At 37.7% G+C, this 26687-nt stretch overlaps 1 protein-coding gene across 8 annotated transcripts in view; it reads left to right on the top strand.

The window, feature by feature from the left end:
* The window catches only part of PDE1A (phosphodiesterase 1A), a 197445-nt gene that overhangs the window by 36960 nt on the left and 133798 nt on the right, over window positions 1–26687 (top strand). For 3 of the 8 annotated variants that reach the window (XM_052676054.1, XM_052676052.1, XM_052676060.1), the window contains exon 2: window positions 16234–16347. In XM_052676054.1, the coding sequence (XP_052532014.1) occupies window positions 16244–16347 (104 nt within the window). In that variant the 5' untranslated portion in view covers window positions 16234–16243. The other 5 variants (XM_052676057.1, XM_052676055.1, XM_052676061.1 and 2 more) reach the window with 5 other exon arrangements.

Here is a 26687-nt window from a genome sequence, read left to right as displayed (position 1 = left end):
AGATGCCATTTTGTCAGATTGCCCCTCTGCTGCCATCTGTTCCAAGGCAACAAAATGTAATGGAATATTGGTGTGAAGGTTCAGCCTCTACTGCTGTACTGCCGACAGCCACCTCTGATGTTATGGACTTTTTTTTCTTTAAGAGAAACTAACAAAAATTCAGCATTTCGTAGTGTTCCCAAACACCAGAACCCACAGCAGCCTGCTTGTCGCATTCTTAGCAGTTACCTTCAAACAGTCACTGTAGACGGAGCAGCTCTTCAAACTGTGTCTTCAAACTTCAGACAGACAGTTAACTTCATCTGTCAACATCTTCACATGATATTCATGGATTTCAAGTTATTCACTTAAATGCTTTGACAAAGTAGAATTATAGTTAGTTTTCACAATTTGCTTTTCTGAAATGTGTGTAATTTATGCAAATTTTCAAGATGCTTTCTCTATTAGCTAATTAAAAGTCCAAAATATTGTTTTTCAAATTTATTCTCCTGTTTATGTTTTTATTCAACAAATAGCTATTTGGTTCCAAGCCAAGAACCTATTTTTTGTATGATTAAATCCTAAATGTATGTATATGAGGACAATATAATGAAAAGAATAGTAGGATAAAATACAAAGATTTAATTTCTTTAGATCACTGTCGGTCTTGTAAGTTCATCATTATTATTCTTGATGTGGATTCTTAGCTGTTAAGGAAAATGCCAAGTTTAGTTAGAAGCTATTTAAAGAGCATAAATTCTTCTTTGGAGAACTCTTTTTTTGATTTAACTCCATGTTATTTCCAGAATTTTGAAGGCAATTTATGTAGTGACTGGCAGTGAACAGATTATGGGTAAAAATTATCTCTGCATTACTGTGATTAGAGTGATGAGTATTTTGGTTCTATCTCCCATTGCTTATTTTCTTTGTCATTGACATTTTACTTTTCCTTCGTTTCTTTTCAATTTGAGCTCCTCAGCATGTCTACAAATATTTTGTGAGATGCCATGGATTTGTACAGACTTTGCATTAGGTCTGTTTGTACTTACACTGAATCTGCTGCAAGACTGTTGAATTCAAACCTTGCACTGTTTTTTTCCTGTTGTTTTTGTTGCATTGCAAAATATCTTTCCTAAGCTGCTGTTTTTATCCACGTGGCTGAAATCTCACACAGACTGGAAAAAAAGCAGCTTTGGGAAATACTCTTAGATAAGAAACTTATAATGTTGTATAATTTTAAAATTTCCAGCAAAAGCATTCTGCTTAGTGCACAAGATATTAGCTATTAAGAACTTGTGGAGAATAGGAATAATCAGGAATTCTGGATTACGATGATTTAACTTTTGATTATTATTTTTACTTAAGAATGCTACATTTATTTGATATGTACTCCAGTGCCAAATGTAACGTTGTCTGTGTGGCCCTTGATAACTTGGACTTGGTAAGCTGTTAACTTACTAGGTAGGGCAACCAGTGACAGCTGTCCATCACTTCTTTTCTTCTGCATTGTTTGGTGCCATATGCAGCCCTTTTATCACATACTATAATCTTTTATATTTGCCTAAGCTTTGTTGGATACCAAATATTTCACAATCATTAAGAACAGTGCATGAACAAGCTCTGAATTTCCAGATGGGGGTAAAGTGAGCCATAAATGAGCCTGCTTTGGCAGGGGATTGGACTCAATGATCTCTAGAGGTCCCTTCCAACCCCTCCAGTTCTGTGATTCTGTACTTCTGTGATAACGGCCTTGGTGAACTTGTCCATTTATGGCCTACTATTGGGTCCCTTTGGCTCTGTCCTGGATCTCATTAAGTAACAAAACACTGCTTAGCGTGTTTCTATCTGCCAAGAAAACCATATTTGGCAAACTTATACAAGGTGGGTGTTGTTGTCTTTTAAATCCTTGAAGCTTTCAGTCCACAACTTTTAAAGCAGCACAGTTTCATGTTTGATGTGGTTGGGCTTTGTTATCTGAAAAAATTTGAAGGAAGACTTTCTGGGGTTTATTTGCCTTCAGCAAAGACTATAACCCAATTTAAATAGTTCTGAACAAGTAGGTGAGGCTTGCCTTTGTAATTCAGCCTGAGCTACAGTCGAGGGCTTCCTAGCCTTCCTGGTCTCTTGAGGAAATCTAAACCATCCATCTCCTGTCTCCTTCTCTATATTACTGCCCTTGGCAAAGTTATATCTGAAGAACATTTCCCCACTTTTATTAGGAAGTGATGGATGAAGACTGAACAAGGGTAATGGGAAAATGCTGGGGTTGGACTTGATGATCCTTATCGTCTGTGTGGATTCTATGATTAATGTGAAGGTATTTATTGATTAGGAGTGCAAAATTAAGAAAGCATATGTGAGAAGATTTTTCTCTGAGCATTGTCTTCTTTCAGTAACTGGCCTGAATGCCAGGAACAATGCTGGATAACCTGATTTTCTTTGTGAAGTAGCATTACTATTTTTTGCATTGCATCTAGTCTTCTAATCTAATGTGTAGGAAAATATTTCCAGGAAAATAGCTCCTGGAAGTGGTTTTCCTTCCTTTGGAGGAAGGAGTTAGGGAACTGAAAATGAAATAGAGAAGGGTTTTAATACTTGCTGGCACTTTTATGGGTTTGCTTTTCATAGCCTTAATTTAAAAATAAATAAATAAAAAATATAGATGATGTGGATGTTTCATTGTAAACAAAAAGCATTTATACTCAGATATGTTTCATTAATAGAAATCCTGTGAGCTATACAAATGGGCATGAATAGGGATCACTGAGCTATTATGTAAGCTAGTATTTAATTGATTACAATAAATTCCAATCTGTACGAACAAATATAATTGTTTTTTCATGCAAGTAATATTTTTGCATATGCAAATATATATGCTTGGAGCTCTGTCAATCTGCAGAAATTCCAATGTGGTCTTTTGTGAGATTACATAGTACTCTGCCAAGTGTACTTCTAGATAAATTTTCTGAGCAAAATTGGAACATAAAAATTTACAGAAAAATGTTCAACTCATGCAGTTTCCTGACTGTTTTGCAAGGTCAATAACAGGGATAATGAAAATACATTTTTGGTATCTACCATAAAAAGTCAAATAAATAAAATGACTTGCAATCATCCTTTTACTATTGTCACAAATGTGAAACCTTGCTAACTGTCATAAAGGTAGGGCATGCCAGAAGCATTCCCCAGCATGGATTTTTCCATTCTCTCTTCTGTGCTCTGCTCATCATGTCATATATTTCACTGCAGTCGAAAGTACATTTTCACTATCTCAATATATCAGAAGAAATTTAATTGTGACACACAGCATATGTATGTCTAGAACTAAAAATGTATTCACAAGAACTCAAATCTGTGCTGATGCTTACTTTGAAACGCATAAACTGTGATAACAGGAGTACCTGTGGCTTAAAATCTTGTACCAAGCCAGTTCAACATATATTTCATATATACAGTTTCTGCAAACAGTTCTTAAAATTAAAGATTTGGTTAAGTTGCTTTTTATTGTCATCAGCAGAAATTGTCAGTCAGATGGCTCTGAACCTGCAGAAGGCAGTACTTTTACTAAGGCTTCTCTGAAATTAAATTTGGAATTTGAATCAATGCCCAGTAATGATGTCAGCTGTAGCAGATTAAATTTGCTAAGGTCCCTTCATTTTAAATGTGTTTTTTAAACAAAGCAGATAATTCTTCCAGACTTTGGCTTTTTAATGTTTTTAACCTTTGTTTAGGCTGAATGAACTGTTATGTTTTGAGCTATTGAATATTGGATTTAAAATTTACTTTGTGGTACCTCTGCATACAAAACCATGGATTTTTATAGATGTTTGCATTTCAGCAATAATTTGTGAGTAGTAAAGCATCCAATATTTTTTGTCTTTTGCATGCTGTTATAATTCTTATGTATTTTTGTTTTTTGAAGAAATGAGTAAAAGAAGGCAGAGAAATTGTTACCGACATGAGGTATTGTCCAGTCCTTATGTTCAGAGATTAAAAAAAACAAAAAACACAAAATGGTTCTCATATGTTTAATAATGAAAACAGTATATAAGAAAGACATTGCAAAACAATTACATAATTCCATTTTCCTTCTCTGATAGTATTGTTATTAAATATACCTGGCCAAGATTTTCTATCATTGTAAGAAGATAATTCTGTTGGTTTTTTCCATCTGGTGATATGCTTATGATCCAAAGCCTGAAAATTGCTAGCCTTTTTATTTTTGTCCATTGTTATATTAATAACAGCTGTCATTATTATTTATATTTAATCTGCTAAATATCTTAATAACATAATCAATGGCATCCTGCAGCAATGAATTCTGCAAGTTAATTATATAGTCTACATCCTGCTATTGGAGAGAATGTGAAATGTGCAGATTTCAAGTTCTTTGTTTAAGTAACTTCTAAGTAATTGGAAATGTGAATTGCCAACTTAGAGCAGAGTACTGCTTTTGCTAATGCGGCATTATCAATGGTGGCAGTGCTTTGCTGTCTGGTAGAATTCCAGAGTTCCAGTTGCAGTTGGCAGGGCCCTCTGCAGGTCGTGTTGTGCAAGCCTAGGTCAAGGTGCTCAGGGACTTCATCAGTCCAGCCTTGAGCTTCTCTGAGCATGGGGCTTCCCCAGCTCCAAGTCCGGTCTTCAAACAACACACGGTAAAAACTCTTCACTTAAAGTGATTTTTCGTGGTATTTTTCCCCTCAGAATACCATATTTTCTCATGTTTCTTTTTGTCTATTGCCTCTTTCCTGCACCTCTGAGAGGAGTGTAGCTCCCATTCTGTATTGCTTGTCTAGGTAGCTCTAAGCAGCAGCAGGGTCTCCCCTGAGACTTCTCCAGGCTGAACAGGTTTATGTCCCTCTGCCTCTCTTTGCATGTCGTGAGCTCCAGACCCCTTAGTAGCCCTTTGCTGGGCTTATGTCATGATGTCAGTGGCTTTCTTGTATGAAGGAATCCAAACCTAGACCCATTTCAGACCACAGCTGGAGAAAAGTATCTGTTCAGGGCCCAGCAACTGTGGAAAGGCAAAGGAAACATTTGATATTCAGAGAAGGAATATGGACAGCAACCTCAAGACGTTATTCTCGTATATTGATTTCTGTATGAGTAGTATTAAAGTGTGAATGTGATAGAGATATGCAGGAAATAATTATCTAATGTTTCATTAATGGAAGAAGGTAGGGAGATCCTATAGCATGAAGTACACCTAAAACATGCACACAGCAGCGAATTTTCTGTGACGTGTCACTGAAGTGTAGAACAGATTGCCTCAGTATGCTATGGAGAATAATGAATAAATGTTTTCAAGAGAGTTTCAGGCAAGTTCATATGGAATAAATCTAGCAGGGGCCAAGAGCTATGCTATCAAATGCAATCCCTGGCTCAGAAAGTCCCTGCTTGGGGAAGATGCTGGGGGAAGCTCATTTTATGCTTGTTTAATTTCCTATTTGTTCTCTAGCTATGCAGTGCTGGCTGTTTTTGCAGAGGACTTTATAGCCTACATGTTACAGAAACTGGGCTAGTTCATTGAATGAAAAGAAGATTTTTTTTCAGACTATAAGCAGTGTTTGAGTAGTCACAGTACCTTTCAAGGGGATGCTTCAGTTCCAGCTTGAGCCCCAACCACTTAGTGTAAATATCTGCAAGAAAACTTGACTTAGAGTTAGTATCATGCTTTGAATAAAAGCGTAAAATTAATGACTGGAGCACATTTTGGTGTTTTTCCTATCAAAGTGTAGTATCTTTCCTTCAAAATGGGGTCACAGTAGATATTCCTGTTGTATAAAATTCCTGCCTCGGAAAGACCTCAGTGAGAGCTGACTCAGGTCTTATCCAGGCGGAGGAACTGAGTTGTGTGATCACCTTCTCAAGCAAAATTCTAAAGCAGAACACCTTAGTTTACAGATTCTTTGAAACAGATATGGGCTCACCAAAGTTTTGCTCTGTGTGAAAGGTAAATGAAGTACTTACTTGCAAATACAAGCTACTTCCATAAAGTTCACTGAGGTAACTTAAACATTGTAAATTACTTGCACCACTTTTATAAACACTCGGATTATCCAGAGGTAAGGTACCAGAGAAGTAGATTTGTTTTGACTAATAATTAGTGGCTTTCCCTCAACTCTTTGAGGAAGATGTACAGTCTTGAGGAAGTCCTGTTAATCTTTAGACAGACTGTATTTAATGGAAGATTTTGCAGCCTGAAATAAAAACTTACATTAATTAAAATCTTGTACCAGACTAACAGTGTTGCCTGTGGATTGGTAACATTTTATTAATGCCTATTGGAGCCTATATTGGGCATTGATATTAAAATAAGACTTAATATGTCATATTTTCTTCCATTCATTTTTCCATCACAAGATAGCAAATATTCATAACATAGCAAATAGTTTTCATATCCTAATACACATCACTGTTCAAAAGAAAACCACAAAAAGCAACAAAGAAGGCCACATCACTAGGAGATGTTCTGGGAAAACTATCTGTTTTATTAGAGTAGAAACACTTGACTTTTTAAATCTATATTTGTAATTATAGAAATATTCCCCAAATTTGGCATTTTGATTTTTTCAGAATATGTCATTCTTTTATTGGGGGAAAAACAATGTCAGGTTTGATTTCCATTTCTAAATTCTCCTTTACTGTGATGATAATTTTGTCATCCATTTAAGCATCAAATACTGAAAAGTCTTCAACAGTATAAAGATACTTATTTTTAGTTTGGAATTAACTTAAACATCTCATCCCCTGGATTTTTTTACTGTTTTATTGTTTGTATTTTTCTCATATTTAAAGTCAATAGGGTGGTGTACATAAGAAAAAGCTTTTTTTCTTCAGCGTTTGCTCATCTTTTATTAGGAGACACGTACATAGATGATTGATGAGCTCATCAATATTGGCAGCTATCAAATATATGATATACCTGTTAAGAAATACTGTAAACAAACAGGAAAAAGCCCATTTCATCTTTCTGTTGTCCAATCAAGACACTTCACAGCAAGCATCTGAGGCAGCACAGAAAATAGAACTTCTGGAGAGTTCATCTGAGACACTGATTTCACAATGGAGTTACTTTAACAAACACTGGCAATTGTTTTGGCCTTGGAAGAGTGACAACTAAGCCTTTTTGCTGGAGGATTAAGAACTTTGTGTTTTTTCAGTTTATGAACAAGAAAACATAAATGGAAAATGGTCTGTAGGTATGAAAAAAGGAAGCAGTCTACTGTGTAGAGGATGTATTTTAAAAATGGAAAATAGAATAAAGGTGCTAATGTTGGGAATTGGAGCTTAGGCAACTGGAAATAAGGGGCAAGTTTTTAATACGAAAAAATAATTACACAAAATAATGTAGAAACATGCTGAGTTCTTTCTTACTATTAATTATTTCAGACCTTAGAATAATATATTAAAAAAATCAGCTTTTTGTAAAGGTATACTTCACCTGTACTATTGCTCTTGAAAATCAAGTTAGTGTGCTCATCAGTGTGCAGCAATGCACCTGGCTGGGTGAAACCATATGCTTTTCAGAGTAAAAAAAAAAAAAAAAGTGCATATATATTGAGTACTATCTATGGGACATTTCTGGATAGTCAGAAATGGAATTATTTTCATTTTGAGGGAAGTACAAAACTACTTTTTGTAGCTGAAGAGATTCTAGCATTGGTAGCCTGGATGTTTTTTTATAAGAAAGTGACTGCATTTCGTTAGTGGATTTGAAAACTTGATTTTACTAATGCTGAGAATTCTCTAATGCTGAGTGTTTGTGTGCTTATAATGTGCTGTCCCATTGCTTCTCTGTGGGATCTCCTATCTTCTTTTATTTTCATAAGATATTTTAGAATATCTCAACTCAAGCTGATTAAAACACATACTTTCAAAACCAAAGTTAAAAGAAAAAAAAAAAGAAATATAGAAGGGAGATTTCAGATTTTTGCCCGTCCTTTTCTCAAGCTTTAGTGAAAAAGATTTCACTGTCAGCCTGGATGTCCAGCTCCAGTGTTTGACTTTTGTAGCTGGAGAATGTTTCTTCATTTCTAGCTGAGATTGTGTTTGTTACAAATTCATCTAATTACTGCTTTGTCTATCCTGAGTATTGCGAGCCACTGAATTTTTTTTGTATTAGCATGCAACATATATTAAAAAAAAAGCAGTGCAGCTTCTCAAACTACAATTATTGTATCCTTCTTGTAATGCTAACTCTGTTCTTCACTTACAATTATCTATACTTGTGCTATTCTTTATTCTTGTCCACATCTGGATGTTAGTTTGGATACGCACTAAAATTGGGCAGATGTGTTCACCTGAGATCTCTGAAACATTTCCTGCGTTTTGTGCTTAAATCCTGAAATTTGCCCTTCTTTACTGCAGCAGGGAGACCTCATAGAGCAGGGAGAGCCGTGATCTGGTCAGGTAGGCGTGCCAGATCAAGCAGAAATTTTTCAGCTTTTTTCACATCTGTAAGCAGATAAATCCATGCTTGGTTTATGCTCAGTCTGTGCTCTGTTTCAAGGGCAACTGCCTCAGTGTTTTATTTAAGATTTTTATGTTTTTGAACACAGCAGCAGTGTTAGTTCACTTCTCCCTGTCTGCCAGTTTGACACAGGTTCCATCAGAATCAACCTCCAGGCTTTTTTTTTTTTTAAACCATGAGGAGGCTTACAGCTGTTTACATGTGGTAAAAATATTCAGAAATTACACTGATGGAGATGAATGCAGGCAGAAAACGCATTCAAGGAAATGGCAAGTTAGATGCTAATAAGTAAACAAAAAGAGCTAGGGTAAGACAGCCCCAAAAAGAATCCCATAAGCTCAGTTGAGTAAGTCTCATTCTTCTTTTCCACTCTTTTTTTGAAGTCTCTGTCACGAGTGTCACTCCACTAGCCATCAGCATTAGTGGCTGTGCTGTGGCAGTGGGTGTGGTAAGAGCTGCAGAAATGGTGGCTTGTTTTTTCCATGCCACTGACGCAGCTGTAGGATAATGGCAGGTACAAAAACACTGCAATGACAACAGACTATGGCAGAGGAGTTGCAGCTCTTTCTAGGGTGCACAAAGCTCCTTTGGTTATGCACTCCTTACAGAAAATGTCAACCTTTTGCTGTTGAGCTGCTCCTCCAGTGACACCTTTGGAGTTCAGTGTGGTTCAGCTGCTCCCTGGCGCTGGGATTCAACCTGCACGTGGGAGCAGCTGTGCTGACCTCCACCAGTGGGCAGTGTTTCAACAGATGTTTAACATCCACTTGTCCAAGTATCAATAAAGCATGAATTAATAACGTAGATAATTAATTATGCTTTTAGACTGTCATTTTAATGCTGAAGTAAGAAACAAACATTTTATTTTTAAAAACTAATTTTGTTAGCTGTGGTTTTGATTTGAATTAACATATTCCTGTCACTTTCCTATTGAAAACTATATTCAAGGATATTTATACCAAATCATGGGTTGATATGAAAAACCTGACAGAGGGATGTTTTGCCAGGGCAACGTTAAAACTTCCCTAAACTTTACCTTTCCACTTTGGTTGAACTTGCCTGTTCCAGTGATATTAAACACAGTTAAGTGATACTAAACATCTGACTGTCAGTGAGTTTTGCTCTTGTCATTAATCTTGTTGCATGCTAGACTGTTGAACTAATGTTTAAGTGTGCTGCCAGTTTTTACCATCAGTTGAGTACTTCACTCATCTTTTAGGATGTTTTAAAGCCAAAAGCTGGATTCCATCTTGCTGGAATTAAGGTTAAAATACAGAATATGCTAACAAAAGACCCTTCAGATTTCAGCAGTGTTTAGTTTTCAAGTTCTGTAGCAAGTCCTTGAAGTACAGATATTTGGCACAGAATAATTCTAAATCAGATAATACTGTGCATACTCCAACCCTATCATGTCATATACTTAATAATATTCAATTCTCTTTCATACTATAGACTATGGGTCTTATACTGCTGAAATTTTTTTGTGATTAGAAGCTACAAAAATAAAGTTTGAATCTTCTGATTTTTCTCAGGCATCGTATGTATCTCCTGTACATTTTATACTATATTGTATATCATCCAAGTTAGGTTGAAGGATGTAGGAAATATGTTCTTGCTTCTCTGTTAATCACTCTCTGTATTTACACTTCTAGCATGTGTATACGCTACCAATGACTCCATTTTCTTGTTAACTGCAGCAGAAGGCATTTTGCAGAGGTGTTATGTAAGATTCCTTCTTCATAACTCAAGGGAGAAAACCACTGCTTCTACAGAGAATTTTTTTAAACATTAAAGTGAATGAAAAATATTGTTCTACCTCATAAGAAGCACTTCTTGTATTGAATAAAGACATAGGAAATACTATGCTTCTATCAGGTAGTATTCTGTTTCCAGTGATGGTTAGCAGAAAATACTCAGAAAAGGAGTATAACAGTGAGTAGGTACTTAAAAGTGATCTCTCTCTATGCTTTTTTACCCAATGATATTCTGCAGTTTGTAGGCATTGTACGCTGGATGTTGGACCTGAAACATTTTGTTTCATAGCCATCACTGGACTTGCACTTAATGTATTGCCTAGTCCTTTTTGAAATAATTTATGCTTTTAGTTTTCATCATTTCTCCATGATGTATAGTTCCACATTTAATAATGTAGCTCAGTTAAGGGTAGATTCCCTAAATTTCATTTTCAGTTTGATTTTTTTTTTCCTTTCTGTTGGCATCTGTTTTGTCAGTCTTTTATAAATATCAAGAGACGTTTTCTTGTTGCTATGGTCCTTGTGAAAGTAACATATCTGAAGTGAACAATTTTCTTTGTTGACTAGTTCAAAATGGATGCTAGAAATAACTTCTCTAGACAGCAGTTAGCTGGGACAACTGTACTCAGTGCTGGCTTGGTCCACACACATCTTGTACCATGAGCTAGTTATTTTATTTTCTTTGTTTCCTTCGTAGTTCCATGAGATAAGCTGGCAGATGCTCTGTCAAATCCAGTTTCCTTTCTCCTTTTGCCTTTTATTCTGTTCTCTCTCTTTCCTGAGCTGTACACCCATGCCAAAAACTTGGCAGTTAGTTGTCCACAGTCAACCATAGATTTTGTGTTAAAAGACTTTTATCTTACCATTACCTCTTTGATACATGATTATCGTAATTATAATGGCTTCACGAATACTCCTAAATAAGAGATTAAAAAATGTGTGAAATTTAATAAAACAGTGTCTTCTGTTAGGAGCACAACTAATCCAGTACATTAATATTTAATCTACAACTGTTGATTCTATGCTATGTAGGCAGTCTTCCCCTCTTTGCCATTGGAAAGCAGTAATCTCATGTTGACGTGAAACAAACCATTATCTCTATGATTCTCTATGGCAGTTTATTTCAATCTGTGCATCTTTTTTCTGCAGTGCTGCCAGTTTTAGAATGGCTTCCTTTTTTCTTACTTTTTTTTCTAAAAATGAACATACTTGTTTTTCAGCCAAAAAACTTCTTGATGGGTTCTTAGCAGTGAGTTCTTTTTTCGTGAATGTTTCTCATGTACATGAATGTACCAAAACTTCAGCTTGATGCTATTACAAACCAGTGTGTTCCTATTTTGAAAAACTTTAGTCTTCAGTGGTGCTCTAGTCATGTATTTTGGACAAGGTGAAGTGCAGCCTCTTGCTTCTTTACTTTTTACAACTAATTACTGAAAGACTATGATGGTATCATAGCAGGGAAGACTTCGTAACTATTATGTATGTTCCATCCACTTTCAGACATCCAGTTTGTTTCCCCCATATCAAAGTTATGATTCAGCTTAAGTTAACCAGTGCATTTCTGCCTGCAGCTTCCCATATGCCTGCAGCTGGATGTAGCATGCAACTGGCAGTTGAGCAGTGTTGAAGCCCCAAATACAGAAAATCACATGTAGCAAAACATACTTTAAAAAAAAAAAAAAAAAAGGGAAAATTCTCCTTGTTAGCTCTCCTTTTTTAGGTCATCTAGTCAACCTGTATCAATCCTAGCTTTTACCTACTTAACTGAATTGATTCCAATACAAACTGTGTAGGCCGTATGTGTGAATCTCTCAAATCGTTATCCATCAATTATGTAAGACTGCTAATTTTCTTAGTGTATTCTATGGAGACAATATTACTGTAACATCAGTATTTTACCTCTGCCAGGTTGTTGATTCTCTATTATTAAATCAAGTCCTTTGATTTTAATAAGAGTAGATGCTCCTTTTTCCTCCATTATGTTTTTACTGGTTAACAGTTATCACAATCAGGCATAACAAGCAAGCTGGACTCTGCTTGTGAAGAAGGAGTTTGCACGTTGCAAGCGTGACACTGGGGAGGCTGGAGGAGACACTGCAAGCACTGCCTGACAAGCTGGTCCTTTGTGCTGGGGGCAGGGATTGAGCAGCGAGATCCTTGTCCTGCTAAGTTACCACGGCACACTCGAGCCCACTGGCATTCAGCTCCTCAGTAATTAACTTCCTGACTTGTAATGGTACCGATCGCTATCTCACATCCAGCAAAGAAGTGTAATGCTTTATTTGTCTCTGTGAATTATGTATCAGTGCTTGCTCATTGAGAAGCCAGGGCATTCAGCATACAATCCAGTCAGACCCAATACATCCTCTGTCTACTTAAAAGTAGTTTTTCTTTTTTTCTTTTTTTCCCTTTGATATTTTCACTGTTCTTAATTGGTTCACGGCCCTTCTGCAGCTCCTCTGCAGGGACGATTGTGCTATTGGATCTGGAGAAATGCACATTAACCTGGCAAGTCACTTGCAGGCCTCTTGTTATTCCTTATTCTTCATCTATGTGTTGTGAAGATAATTTCAAAACTCCAATTCTCCTCATCAGAACCTGCACAGCCCTTTCTAGTTTCCATAACCAATCTGTCATTCCCAGTTTTCACACAGGTCATTTTCAGACTTGCTGTGATTTTGGCATGACAGTAAAGGTATCTTAGTATTCAGTATTGGACAGCTAACCAGATTTTTTTTTTTTGCTAGTGAGTGCATTTTAAACTAATTTTTTTGCACTGATGTTTATTTCTACTGATATGAAAAGAGCTCAGAATGTATTACCATTAAGCATAGGTTCCTATTTGATGAAGTGGAATAGGGAGTTATATTTTCCCTCAGAGAGAGAGTGAAAATCAATACTTATTTTAAAATGTATTCATGCTGAGTAGCTGAAGCTATTCATTTCAGTCCAGAAATATTGAGCAGCAAATTAAAAATAAAAAAATGGTAAATAAAGAAGATTATATTTCTATAGGGGGAAGAAGAACTGCGATAACAACTTGCTGGGACTGTAACACAAATATCAGGTTAGGTAGGGCGCGAGCAGAGCAGAATAAGAACAGGAAGTAGCTGGAGTAAAACAAATTAATATCATTTACCATCTCAGGTGTTATCTTTTCTAGCTGACTTGACTTCCTAAAATATCTGCTTCTCGTTTAGTACTCTGAATCACTTTCACACCAATTTGTACAACAGACATGTATTTCTGAGCAAGTCAGGTCAGCTGTAGTTCCTTCCCAGCTTCCCTTGTTGCACAGGGGCAATTCTGTTGTCCTCTCTTCTAGCAGCAAGCTCCTACCCTGTGCTGCCTCATGAGCCTGTGGGGAGCTGCTGCTGTAACTTATCTTCCTTTCCTCATGCCTCCATAAGGATAGATTTGCTCGCTTTTCCAGGATAACAGCTTACCTTTCTTTTCTTTTCTTTTTTTTTTTTTTTTTTTTTTTTTTTTAAGTGGTTTGTTTCTTTCTCCTTAGTGCATGCAGAGCACCTGCTTGGGGTACTTCCTTGGTTTTCTAATGACTTACTGATATCTTTTCATGCGTTTCCTGTTGTTTCTTTCATTTTTAGAGCCTGGTCAGGTGATTCTGTTGCAGGGTTTTTTTGCTGTTTCAGCAGTGTGGGCACACAGGGAGCAAAGATGTGCTGGGTTCCCTTTGTGGTGTTCTGGTGAAGTTTGTGGGTGTATCTCCGCTCACAGCTATATTCGGGTGGTTTGTTCCTTTAGGAGGGATGTTACCTGCTGATAACACTTCTCCAGTAAATCAAAGCAATGTATTTTCTTAGTTTATTTTCTTGGCGATTGGGAAGAGAACAACTTAGATGCTCTACTTTTTTTTTATTGTAGATTTGGATAAGAATAGGGAATTCTTTATGACAAAAATTAGGCCCTTAAAATTCCCCTGTGTCCCTGGAAGTTGATGTGGTTTCTATAAATACTTGTTTTCTTTGCGTCGTCTCAGAGGTCAGGGAGTTACCAGAGGGAAGAGCCTGGATCAGTGTGAGAGTTCTCATTAGTTATTCCTTGGAGAGGTCTTCATACTCTTCCCAACCTTAGTAGGACTTTGTGCACAACAGGAGTGGAAATCTGGGAAGTTTCTAAGTGGTTCTTCAGAGAAGTTACAGAGATACTGCTGCCTTTTTAACTGAGTAAATGCTTTGCAGTTTCTGAGAAAACAGTTGTTTGCATCTTCATGTTGCTTTATGATGCTGTTTGAAAATTATTAGAGAGATTTCTCATCCCATGAGTGTTTTTTGGATATTGATAGTAAAGTTTATAAGAATGATGATTATATGTTTGAGTCAGTAATAATGAAATGAATGTCACTAAAATAATACAATTTTAAAATTGTGTACATGTTAAAACCAGAAAAGTAAATGAAATGCAGTGTTTAGTTCTCCACGTGAGATCATTGTGTAACAGATGCATCTCATACTGTTTTGTAACTCCAATAGGGGATATTTTAAAACTGTAACTTGTACAGGAGAAAAGCATCCCGGAGAAAGTAAATTAATAAGAAATTTCTGAGGAGTGTTAGCATTATTTCAAAGCAGTGAGCCTCTTTTTTATTTTTCTGTAAGATCCCGAATACTTAATGCTTGACCCTTTTCTGCCGATTGCATCAGATGGGAACTTCTTGACAGCTCACATCTTCGTGCCAGTTAATACATATGAAGATGTCTAATTAAAGCCATATGGGATATGCATCTTCTACCTTAGGCTCCTTTGAAATGGCATCTGAGGGCCCTGGTTTACAGTGATCTATCCCAACTCAGTGCCCCTTTCCTGTCTGGGTGACACCAGCAGCTGGTGACAGCAGGCACATTGTCTGCCAATTGGCACCCCGCTCTTGACTGGCTTCTTGACTGAAACAAACACAAGCTCTGACAGAAGTCTGTGAAATATTTGATTATTTGGCTTTTGCTTCAGAAATGAAGATTGTTTCTGATTCACTGCAGTGCTGTTTATAGAGTACAGGAGGCACTCTACAAAGCCAGGTCTGTGGCTGGGCAATCAAGGAAATCCTCTCCTTTGCCCCCTCCAAAACCCAGCATTGGCTGTACACCCAGGTACTTAGTTCCGCACTTGAAAGGCAGCCCTGGCAATGTGCTGTGTGGCTGGCATACCTTTTTGTCCCCAACCCCTGTGTTGTTTGCCTGCACTTAATAGTTTTGCTGGCAGACACAAGTGTGGTGCTGTCCCACAGGATTCGCTGAGCGGGCTGTCTTGCAGCTGCTGCATTTCCCACCACTGAAACTGACAGCAACCTACTGTGTGGAGTTGCTAGGAGAAGGTGAATAGTCATCATTACAGCATACTCCTTCAGTAACAACCTGTAGAGCTCTTTAATTTCTCTTCTGCGGGGATTTATACTTCACTGCGACTTAACATTGGTCATTTTCTTCTCAAGAAGCTTGTAGAGATTTACTCTTTAAAAATCAATTTGGGATCATCTAAAGGGAAGAAAGTGGTGGCATTTGAACGTGCCCTCTTTGTAGGGTGATGTGGGTGATACTGGCTCCTACCATCTGCTTTCCTATTGCAGCCTGTTTCTCCAACCTGCAGAGCAGAAGCCAGGCTTTCTTTCCTTCTGGATTGTTAAAACCGTTCACATTTATCCTGCATGGCAATGCGTTATAGTCTGTTTTAAGGCATCTTTTGTGCTTCTGTGCATATTCCTACTGCAGGCAAAGTGCGTGAGGAAGGAGCCTGTGCAGGCAGTCAGTAGCGTAGTAGCTGGCTCACGCGTATGGATTAGACTCGTGAGGTCAGAGGAGCTGTGTGCTGCTCTGTGCTTGTGGGGGGGAAGAGTGGATTTTTCTGCCCGAGTAGCGATTCAGGCAGAATCATCCCTCAGCTCTTGTAATTCTGATGTGTTTTGATGTGAAAGCTGCTACTGTCTAACATACGTGGATCTTCTGACGTTTGTAGTGGACTGAGGAATGCTTTTACTTGCTGCTGAGCCTGACTATAACTGTGTCACTGTAGGACAGTAACGATGGGGGCTCGAGCAACGGAAACAACTCGGGAACTGGAAAGCACCTCTATAAAGTATCAAATAGGAGGACATGCAGAGAAAATGTGGCAGCGGCTCAAAGGAATGTGAGTACTTCCCTCCTTGGCTTTTGTTCTGTTCCTTAGGAAAGACTGTTTTCATTCGTTAAAATGACTAATTAACAAATGGCAGAATTATCTCTAAGCTGTGAATAGTATTTGCTCTCATAATACAGTACATCACTCTCTTGTATCATGGTACTTAGATTAATATTGAATGCAATATAAGGTTCAATCACCTCATTTAAAAGACAGATGACTAGTTATCCAAACTGAAATTGCAGGTAAGTCCTTTCATGTTTACACTCCCTTAGCTCTGATGTGATTTTGTAAATGTTATCTTCAGAATCAGCATTGCCAGAGCTGTTCCATCATTCCTGCCAATATATGTGGGTAAGTATATTACAGCAGTTTCATAGGAAGTATCAGTACTTTGCCTTTTGAGAATGCAAAGAACGCTGTTAAAAGATACCTAGTTATGGGGAGGATGCTAGGAGGATGCTTTGTCTCTGTTTTTGGTCTTTGTTTTTGTTAAATATTCTGGTGCTTATGATGCCAAAAACTGATTAAAGAACTGTTTGAAGGGAACACAATGCACCTGCTATGTATAATTTGGTATGCTTGTGAAAATTTCAGTGTTGTTTTTTTTGGTGGAAGTGATCAATAAACAAACTTCTACAACATGTCAGGGAGAAAGTCAACTAATGTGTTCTAAACACCTTAAACTTCAGCACCTCTTCCAAGTACTTGTCTGTTTTTTTTCTCTGAAATCTGGTGTCGTGATGTTACAAAGGAAAAGACACGTTACAATTCTGCTTTGAAAGTGATGATAAGACATTGATTCTAGCTGGAAATATTTGAAATACTGAGTTTCTAAAGGTATGCCACAGTTACTGTACAGTTTTTCTGATGTCAAAGGAAAAAGTTTGATTGAAATCTCTGCATCAATTTGAATGCTAAATGTTGAATGCACTGGCTATGGCTCTACCTATTTCCCCTGTGCATTGGGTGGAGATTTGAGCTGGCTGTGGGAAAAGGAATTTCTGCTGTCTGCTTTCTTTCATGTGAAAGTTTGTTTGCCTCTGTGGAAAGCAACTTTTCAGTTATGGTCAGAAATTTATCAGAACTTGTTTATGATATGCTTCTGAATATTTGCTATGAATCCTATCATCGTTGTTTAGTACTATGCATTTTGGCAAACACATTAGCCCTAGAAACTGCGCAGTGCACTTAGAGTAAATATTCTGCCTGATGCCACACATCTTGCCTCTGAGTTTCAAACACAGAAGCACAGAATCACAAAATTCCAACCCTTGGGTTGGAAGGGACTTTCAGAGATCACTGAGTCCAACCACCCCGATAATGCAAGCGCCCTACAGGAAGTCGCACAGGTAGGCATCCAGATGAGTCTTGAGTATCTGCATAGAAGGAGACTCTACAACCTCTCTGAGCAGCCTCAGTGTCACTCTGAGAGTAAAGAATTTCTTCCTTATATTAATATGGAACTTCCTGTGTTGCAGTTTCTGCCTGTTGCCCTTGTTCTGCACTCGTTCACCACTAAAGAGTCGTCTTCCGTCAATTTGACTCCCAAACTTTAGGTACTTATGAAGTTATAAGATTCCCTCTCTTCCTTTCCAGCAGAGACCTCCATCAGTTTGCGCAGGCTTCTATTTGTGTGGGATCTAATCTGCTGCTTTTGTTCATTTTGTATATTCTGTTACCACCAGAGTAAGAGTGGTATTTCTTGGGCTGAAATGTTTTCCTTCAGAATTGTTCCATTAGACAAACAAAAGTAAATAATTAAACAGTAGTGATACTCAGCTTGTTTTCTGAAGCAGCTTCAGCAAATAAGGCCCAGGGTTCTTTAGGAGTAGTTAAAACAATGGTTTCAAGTATTTGAAAACTGTCTTTCACCTGACTGTTACAACTGCAGTCTAAAATACTTGTATTTTAAAAAAATATATTATACATAAATATATTATTATATAAATGCTCAGCTGAGTATTTCTCAGACTTCCCAATGATTTCATTTTAGTCATTCCCTAGTCAAAAGGAAATCACTGACCAGTCAATGCTCTGATGGGAAAAGTTCAAAGATTTGAGTTTTTTAGAGCACATCTTTATATTGAATTTATAGTTTAAACATCAGACATTAAGGAAAAGGATTAATTTTGCTGGTGCAGATACATTTGTTTGTATGTGGGAGGAAAGATGGACAGATAAGTAGGACCAACACTCATTTGGGAAGAATCCTTTATGAATTGTCAGGAGAATTGTTTTGTCTTAGGGGGAGAACTATTAGTGAAACTGTGTGTGTGTGTAAGTAAATTACACCCTTTAGTAATATTTCTACACTTTAGTCAAGATGTAGTGTGAATTATGGGGCTGAATCTTTTCTTGCTCTAGTCCAGAGGACTGCTAAATGCAGTCTGCTATACTTTGTTAGTTGAGGGTTCCAATCATCTTCTTGCAAGCAGGTCATTACTTGTGAAAGATTTCATTTGGGTAACTGTCTAGTTAGTGTTTAAAAGATACACAGTGGGCCCTTAACTAAGATAGTATTTCACTTTATCATGTCAGCTTTTTACATAATCTACATTTAAATAAAGATTTGTGTGCAGAGTTCCATATACATTTAATCTTGTAGGTCTTTTTAAAAATTATATTTTATTTCTATTTTTTTATTTTCTAAATGCAGTCTGTTGTTTAAGCTAGTTGAACTGAATACACTTCTTAAAGAATGAGAAATCTGCATATGAGTAACCAATGAGAAAACGAGGCAGTGTGAATAATGTTGGACAGAAAAGCCTTTCTACATAGTTTCTATTCCAACAGGTACCATGCAAACCAATAATCTACTGCTCTTCTTATGTCCTGCAGTAAATACTTGGATATGTAGAATAAGAGTCCATACCTAGCTTCTGCCCTGTCTATGTGGCCTTAGAGCCAAGTTCTGCCTATTGCATTCTAAGTCAAAATCCGACTCTTATCTTCATACTGAAACTGTAGCAGAAACTGCAGCACTGCTGCAAACGAAGAACTGCTCTGGCAGAGGAAAGGTTAATTTGAAGTAAGTTGATCCTTAGCATTGGTATTAAGTTTATTGATGTCTGAGTGTATAAAACACAAGCTTGCTGTAACAGGACTTGTGGAAAGGAATTGTGTACACTTCTGTCTTGACTCAAGCTTCTGATTTTGAATTAAGACATTTTCAGTATGTAGACTGCAAGCTTTTATTGTTTCATACTTCAGGGAGAAAGCAGACACAAATAACAAGTGCCAGCAAAATATGTCGTATAATAGTGTGATTTAAATAATTCTTTGTTACTCAGAAGAGTAAAAGCAAAAGCAGTTCAAACTACACTGGAATTGGCACTGCCTGCCTTGGGAACGTGTTGTGTATGTTCCTCTCTGGAAGGAATCTCCTCATGGTCTGTCCAGGTGCATCCTTCTCAGAGCATTTAATGCCACTGAGTTCTTGCTTAGCCTTTCACTCTGTGAGGTAAGAATTTACTTTAGACAGTAACTAAGTCTCCAGTTTAATAGTATTCTGGTGTCAACAGGACTGGAGTATTTGCTGCCCATGAAGGCTTCTCTTCCAATACTGACAGAGAATATTAGTGAGCTCAGAAAGAGATTCAACTTCTTTTAAGCATTTTGCTTCACAAGGGTTCACCCAGAGAACCGGATTTAAAGAAGGGCTCTGTATGCTCACTGACTTTGCAGTGTTTGGTGTTCTCCTTAATCTGCAGTTGACTTAACCCTGTGTTCCTCATTATGCTGAGGAATGGTGCACAGTCTGTTTACAGTATGCCTTGGCTGTCTGCCACTTTACTCAGTGTCACATACAGAACAGACAGACTCACCCACAATATACCTTTTGTTGCAAGTAGGCATCTTTTTTGCAAGATGCTTCTTCTGTCTCCACTACCATTGAACCCAGTATTAGGAATGAGTTCCATTTCTGAGCTTTAAATTAATTTGTGAGAAAATAACTTTTTTCATGGCATATTTGCCAGAATTCTTTGGGAGATCTCTGAATAGAAAAAGTTAAAATGGAGCATCTGAAATATCTGTGGGGTTTGAGTTCACTGTAGTTAAAATAAACTATTTCCTGTAATTGTTACTGATATAAATCAGAGAATATTTGCTATTGCCATTGCTGACCACTAAAACTAATTTGTGCTAAGCTGGATGGCAGACGGGATTGAGGAAAAGCAGAACCTTCTTGTCATATCTTCTTCCCTTTCTGTTACTCTGCATCCAAAAACAGACTTCAGAAAGGAGAGTTTTTAGGCACTAAAAGCCTGACTCTTCTGGAGTCAGTTTGCTGAACCTGGGGTGCTGCAGTAACAAATGCCTATTGCTGCATGCGTGCAAATTCTGTAGAGGAAAAAAGGGTTCTAGTCAGTGAGCTGGGGAAACTTGACTTGAAAGGAAAGTAGAGAAATGCATTCCCTCACACCTGCTGAACTGAAAGCAAAAATGCTTTTAAAGGCATCAAGTGCAATCCACAGGTTAGCAGCCTGCTAGGTCTAAAAGGGACCGGAATGGATAATTTCAGCTAGGAAACCTCCCTCAGCTGTGCCTTTATCAGACTCTCAGATACTGGTGGGAAAGCTGTGGAACAGTTCTGAGAACCTTGTTTGATTTTTTTTTTCTTTTTCTTTTTTTTTGGTTGGCTTTTTCGTGTCTTGTTCATATTCTATTTTATACTGTATTTGGCATTTAAGTTTGCTTGGAAAATAACATGTCTATATGCGCAATTTGTCTAAGCCATGAAAGCTCACAAAAAGTTAAGTGGAGAGATTATCATGATCAAAACCTGACGTTTTGTGATATAAAGGTTTGTAAACTTATGAGTACTGTAGAATCAAAGGAAAAAAGATTAACTAGGAGGTGGGAAACTGATAAAAAATGATCCAGAAATTGTCGAGTAGTGGGAACTACATTAGGAACAAATGAATATACAGTTCAAGAAGTTTTTACTTGTAATATTGCATTTTTTTTTTTTCCTAATGTGAAAACTTTACTTTAGAGGAAAATCATATGTTCTTGAAAAAATTCAAATGAGAGCTATGTCTAAATGGAACTGAAGTAAAATAAAAGCCACTATTTGTCAAGCATGATTTCAGAAATGCTCTGAACTGAAAAATGAAGAAATTGTGTAACGATTTACCCAGGATTGAGATGTCTCCTGTTAGTTCTGTAATTACAATAAGAAATGTTCCATTATGTGTTTGAACAATTTCTTTCGATTCCAAAACCAAAGTATTTTTCTGCAGCTGGGTAGTCTTAGTAAACAATTCACAATAATTCTGTTGTCTAAAAATATTAATCCAATTCAATTTAAAATATATTCTAGGACTTTCAATAACTATAGATATTTTATCCATACTCAGTTACTTAGGATTAGCAACACAAAGAACTATCTTATCTAGTCATATCAGTATAATAATGATACTGTTGTTAGAAAGTAATTTTCATCATTACCTTGTAGTGGACACAGAGAATTTATTTCCCAGTTCATACTAATTTTTGCTGCAATGGCTAGCACTTACTGGTGCTTTTGATGGATTAGAGGAAATGCTAGTCCTCCAGTTTGCTGTGGGTAGGTGAATTGCTGTGCTTAAGAAAGCTCTTCTAGAGATGATTGCAAATTGAAGGAGTGGTCCACAAGCCGTAATTTGCCTATGATATAACTGAGAACAAAATTCTGTCTTTACAGATCTTGCAGTCTCTGTATGATCCAGTAGGGAAGTCCCCTATTTCCAGATCTTCAAATGTACATGTGCATACAGCCATCACATACGCTTCCCATTAAAATCATGCTCTTTATCTGAGAACACTGCAAAGGAAATTAAAGAAAACATTTTATGAAGCTGACTGTCAAACTGCAATTAAATGAAGTCTCAAATTTCTATCCTCTTTATTTTTGTTTAGCTTAGGCTTTTGCCTCTACTTATGCTTCTAAGAAAGCATTTAAAAAAATGCTTTCTCTATTTAACTCGTGCATGTTCAATTCAGATCTCTGCCTAGAAAGAGACTGCATATCATCTGCTGCTGAAATAGTTACGTTCCTTCTAATTGAAGCCCCTTCCAGCTACTTTTGCGGAGGCTCTTGTTTGCCCCATGGGCTGACCAATTGTGAATCTTTCTTTCAACAACATCATTTTCTAATTTAGTTGGTACACATTGAAGCCTGCTACAAAGTAGTTACCTGTCTCTCAAAGCTGTTGGTCAAAAACTCAGTTCACTGTGCTGCACTCCCACATATAACTGTTGGTTTTTGCTCTGCATCCACAGCAAGGTCCTACAAAGTGCAGTCAAAACATCTGGGTAAGCAAAAGCAAGCTGTCTTGTTGATGGTACACCACATGACTAAATACTGGAATTACATTATTAGCAGTGGATGCTATAATTAAACTAGGCATATTCATATTTCTTTCTGAAAGAGAAACATAACTTCAAGTTAATGGAAATAAGATGTATTTCATAAGATGACAAAATAAATATTTAGTAGTGAACTGAGTATTAGCACTGCTCCATTTGTTTGCATTTGTGTCCCAGTCTGGTTTGCTCCTGGTATCATCTCTGGAGTAGAACTAAAACAAAACAGTTGCAGGTATTTCTGCTGTGTTAATAGCACACTGATGTCTTGATTGTTGCTGAGTGATGGGATCACAGCCCATGCCAGGGTGGGCTGCTTAGTGAGGAAGAGCCACCGGTCTGGTGATGCAACAGCAGGAGAGGAGCGGAGCCAGGCTAGATGGCCTGAGTTAGGCCAGGGGTTATTTCCATGCCACATGATACTGTATTGAAGACCATAAGGCTGTGCTGACTTGGCCAGGGGACAGTTGCCTCTGAGGGGTTGCAAGGTATAGGTCAGTGGAGAGTACTTATGCTGTGCCTTGGTCTGCAAGTAATCACGCTGCAGTTATATATGTTGTTATCATTGCATTTTTTTTTCCATTTTCGTCTTCTATTTTAGTAATCTGCTTTTATCTCATGAACCCATGAGTTTTATTTAGTTTCCATTTCTTTTTCATACCTCGAGGGCAGGGGGGGAATGGGGCAAGTGAGCAAGCAAACTAAATGTGCTGTTTAGCTGCTTGCAGGGTTAAACCACAACAGGTCGATGAGAAAGCTAATTCTGCAAAGCAAGGTTAGAGGTGTACTGGTTAGCAGCAAGTCCCAAGCTGCTTTGCCATCGTATCTAACCAGCAGGTTTCCTTTTTGCCAAGCAAAGACCTCCTGGATTGTCAAAATCAGCCAACCAAAGATGAAAAGAACTAAGCTTGACTCCCAAACTGCAGAGGAACAGAGTGCTTACACTCTGGTGGTAGCAGAGGTATTTTGGAAGCTTCTTTTTTTTTTTTTTTTTTTTTTTCCCCTCCTTTACCACCTTGTCACATCATTTCATGAACCAAGTCATTGAATTTTTAAAATATGGTTTCATAGAGAAGAAAGAGATATAGTGACAGAAAAAAATTCCTTTATTTATTTATTTTTTTTTTTATGAAGGAAATAAAATATTGAGCAGTAGCAACTAAAATGAGAGAGAATTGCACTTTGTGGCTAAAGCTAGCTGAACAGAAATTGAGTATGTGGATTAGAAAGTTTCAGCTGACAGTGAAGTGACTCAGCTTTCACAGTCCATAAAGCTGAACAACTAGGCACTCCATGCTACAAACTAAACAAGCAAGCCTTCTCCTTTGCCTCTCATTATCTTTAGGAAACTGTTTAGAGTTACTTGTAAGGAGCTACTGAAAGCATTCAGTACCTGCTAAAGACTGCAGCAGCTTGCCTAGTACTGTGGCTCTAATTACAGAATCACAGAATGGCCTGGGTTGGAAAGGACCTCAAGGATCAGGATCACCTCAAGAATCTTCAACCCCACCACCACAGGCAGAGCCACCAACCTCCCCATTTAATACCAGACCAGGCTGCCTGAGGCCCCATCCAACCTGGCGTTGAACGCCTCCAGGGATGGGGCATCCACAACCTCTCTGGGCAGCCTGTTCCAGCATCTTACCACTCTCATAGTAAAGAAATTCCCCATGACATCCAACCTAAACCTTCCCTCCTTCAACTTAAAACCATTTCCCTTTCTCCTACTGTTGTCTATGCTTTCAAAGAGTTGACTCCCCTCTCTCCTGTTAATAGGCTCCCTTTAGCTGAATTGAAAGGCTGCAATTAGGTCACCCCACAGGGACCTCTTCTCCAGGCTGAACAAGCCCAGCCCCCTCAGACACCTCCTGTCCAAGTACATATATGCAAGGTATTTTAAAAGGAGCACATGACTTACTCCTAAAACATCGGGTGATTCTGACTGCTTGCCAGAACCTATGTGTAAGTCTAATACTGTTACATGATTTGTTTTATTAATTCCTGTGGGTTCTCCTAGAAAATCAGTTGCCAAACTGATCTGTGAGCTGCGTGAGTTTGTCAGCTATGTGGTCCCAAAGAATCTGACCTTTTTCAGCTGCCATGATAAGTTAGATTCTCTCCTGTGATTCATTCTTGCCTCCATTCAAGTTTTCTTAACTCTGCTAGTATGACTTTTTGATGCTGTGCTAAGAATTCTTGTGGGTTAAAAGCAACCTGCTAATACTTTTTACTCTGATTAATTTTGACTTGAATCAGTTCCTAAATTGGATTCCTTGGGCGTTTCCACACTCAGCTGCACCCTTGCAGTGCAGAAAGTTGTCTGGGTATGGGAATAGCTGATGAAGTGAAAGGAGATGGCCCTGCTTCATCTGGTGAAGCTCACCAGCAAAAGAACCGCAGACTCAGGTCGCCTGTGTTTCAAGTCTGTGACACTGTAAACCCTATTCTAGTGTAATGAGAGAAGGTAATGATGCAATATGAACTCGTGCTGAGGGTTCCAGTATTTTTGCAAGATTAGTTTTGTAGTAGCAGTTTTTATGAAAATCAAGTTTTGCCCATTTCACTCCAGCTTTATGATGCATCAGATAAAACCTGTGCTCCTGTAGCCAACACAAAGCTAGCCTGAAAGAAGTCCATAATAAACATCCATTTTGTGTACTTTGACTAATGCAGGAGAATTATAATCACTTGTATTTGCACCTCTACTAAATCAGTTAATTACTGTGAGGTAACCTATAACCAGCAGTCACTGTAGAACTGTCACTCCTTAAGTCTTTTCTTTACCTTGCCTGTACCTTGCCACCACTGGCAATGTTTTGGATGTCTGTAAACCCTCCCAAAAGGAAATAAAAAAACAAATACAAGAAGCACTCCTTCAAAAACGTGCTACATGAAATTTTGATTCTTCTTGACTAAGACGCCCTGAGAATTGATACTCAATAGCTGACACTCTGCTGTTTACAGCTTGCATGGTAAAATTGGACACTCATGTGGTTTATAATAAATTCTTTACAATGAGTAAGAGAAGTAACATTCATCCGAGTCAGCCGTAAAACAGAAGAAATAAGCAAGTATTCCAAAAAGCATGAAAAGTAATGCAGTTCCTAAAGTCTTCCAAATATTTACATTTCCTGAAGATCAGGCATGGGGGTAAAGCTTCTATAAAATCTTTAGTTACATCTACCTACAAAAATTGAAATCATAGACATGTCACATGTCAGTGTGCTTCTTTATTGGGCAATTTAGGCAAATACATCTGATTTTTATGCCTTCCAGAGAAGCCAGGATACCTTTAAGTATCATCTGCTGAAGAACAGAAAAAGGAAAAGTATATCTTAAAGCTCTACTTTTCCAAAACTAGTCGCTCTACAAATATCCATCCAAAGCAGTGGTTTTGATGTTCGTTTGTTTGTTTTGAAGAAGAGAAGAGAATGTATTTTTGCTCAATTCTTCCTCACTGATCATATGCTTGCTACGTGATGGCATAAATAAATATTCGTAATCATAGTAATTCAACTTTTTTTTTTCTGGTTTTGTTACTGTTTACTTAATGAGCTTTTCAGATTTATAGTCTGTTGAATCACAGCAATGCAGCCTTCCAGGCACAATGCAGATACTATTTGATGCAGTGTTATTTAACAGGAAGAGATCTAAAGGAAGATGTTTGCCTGTGCAAGTGGCTATGCTCCATTATCTACTGTTTGACACTAGCTGCAGTTTGCTTGACCCAACCCTTCTCCAGACTTTTGGCGCCCCTGGGAAAATAAGTAGCCTCCATAAATATTATGCTGACATTTAATTGTTATGAATTTCTCTGATAAATAGTGTTTGGAGGCACTTGTATTTGAATGGTTCACTGCTAGTTTAATTTATGCCAGAAAGATGCTAATGAGCAGACTACCAGGTAGTATTTACTGTCTTTTGCTCTCATACAGTACTCAACTATTGTTCTGCCTGGATCAATTGAAATGAAATGCTATTGGCTGTTTTCTGCCGTG

The sequence above is a fragment of the Tympanuchus pallidicinctus genome, unplaced genomic scaffold, assembly GCF_026119805.1.
Source record: "Tympanuchus pallidicinctus isolate F22 unplaced genomic scaffold, pur_lepc_1.0 scaffold15, whole genome shotgun sequence".
Classification (NCBI taxonomy): Eukaryota; Metazoa; Chordata; class Aves; order Galliformes; family Phasianidae; genus Tympanuchus; species Tympanuchus pallidicinctus.
Note: the sequence above shows the minus strand (reverse complement) of the source record. Positions and strands in the feature narration are given on the sequence as shown.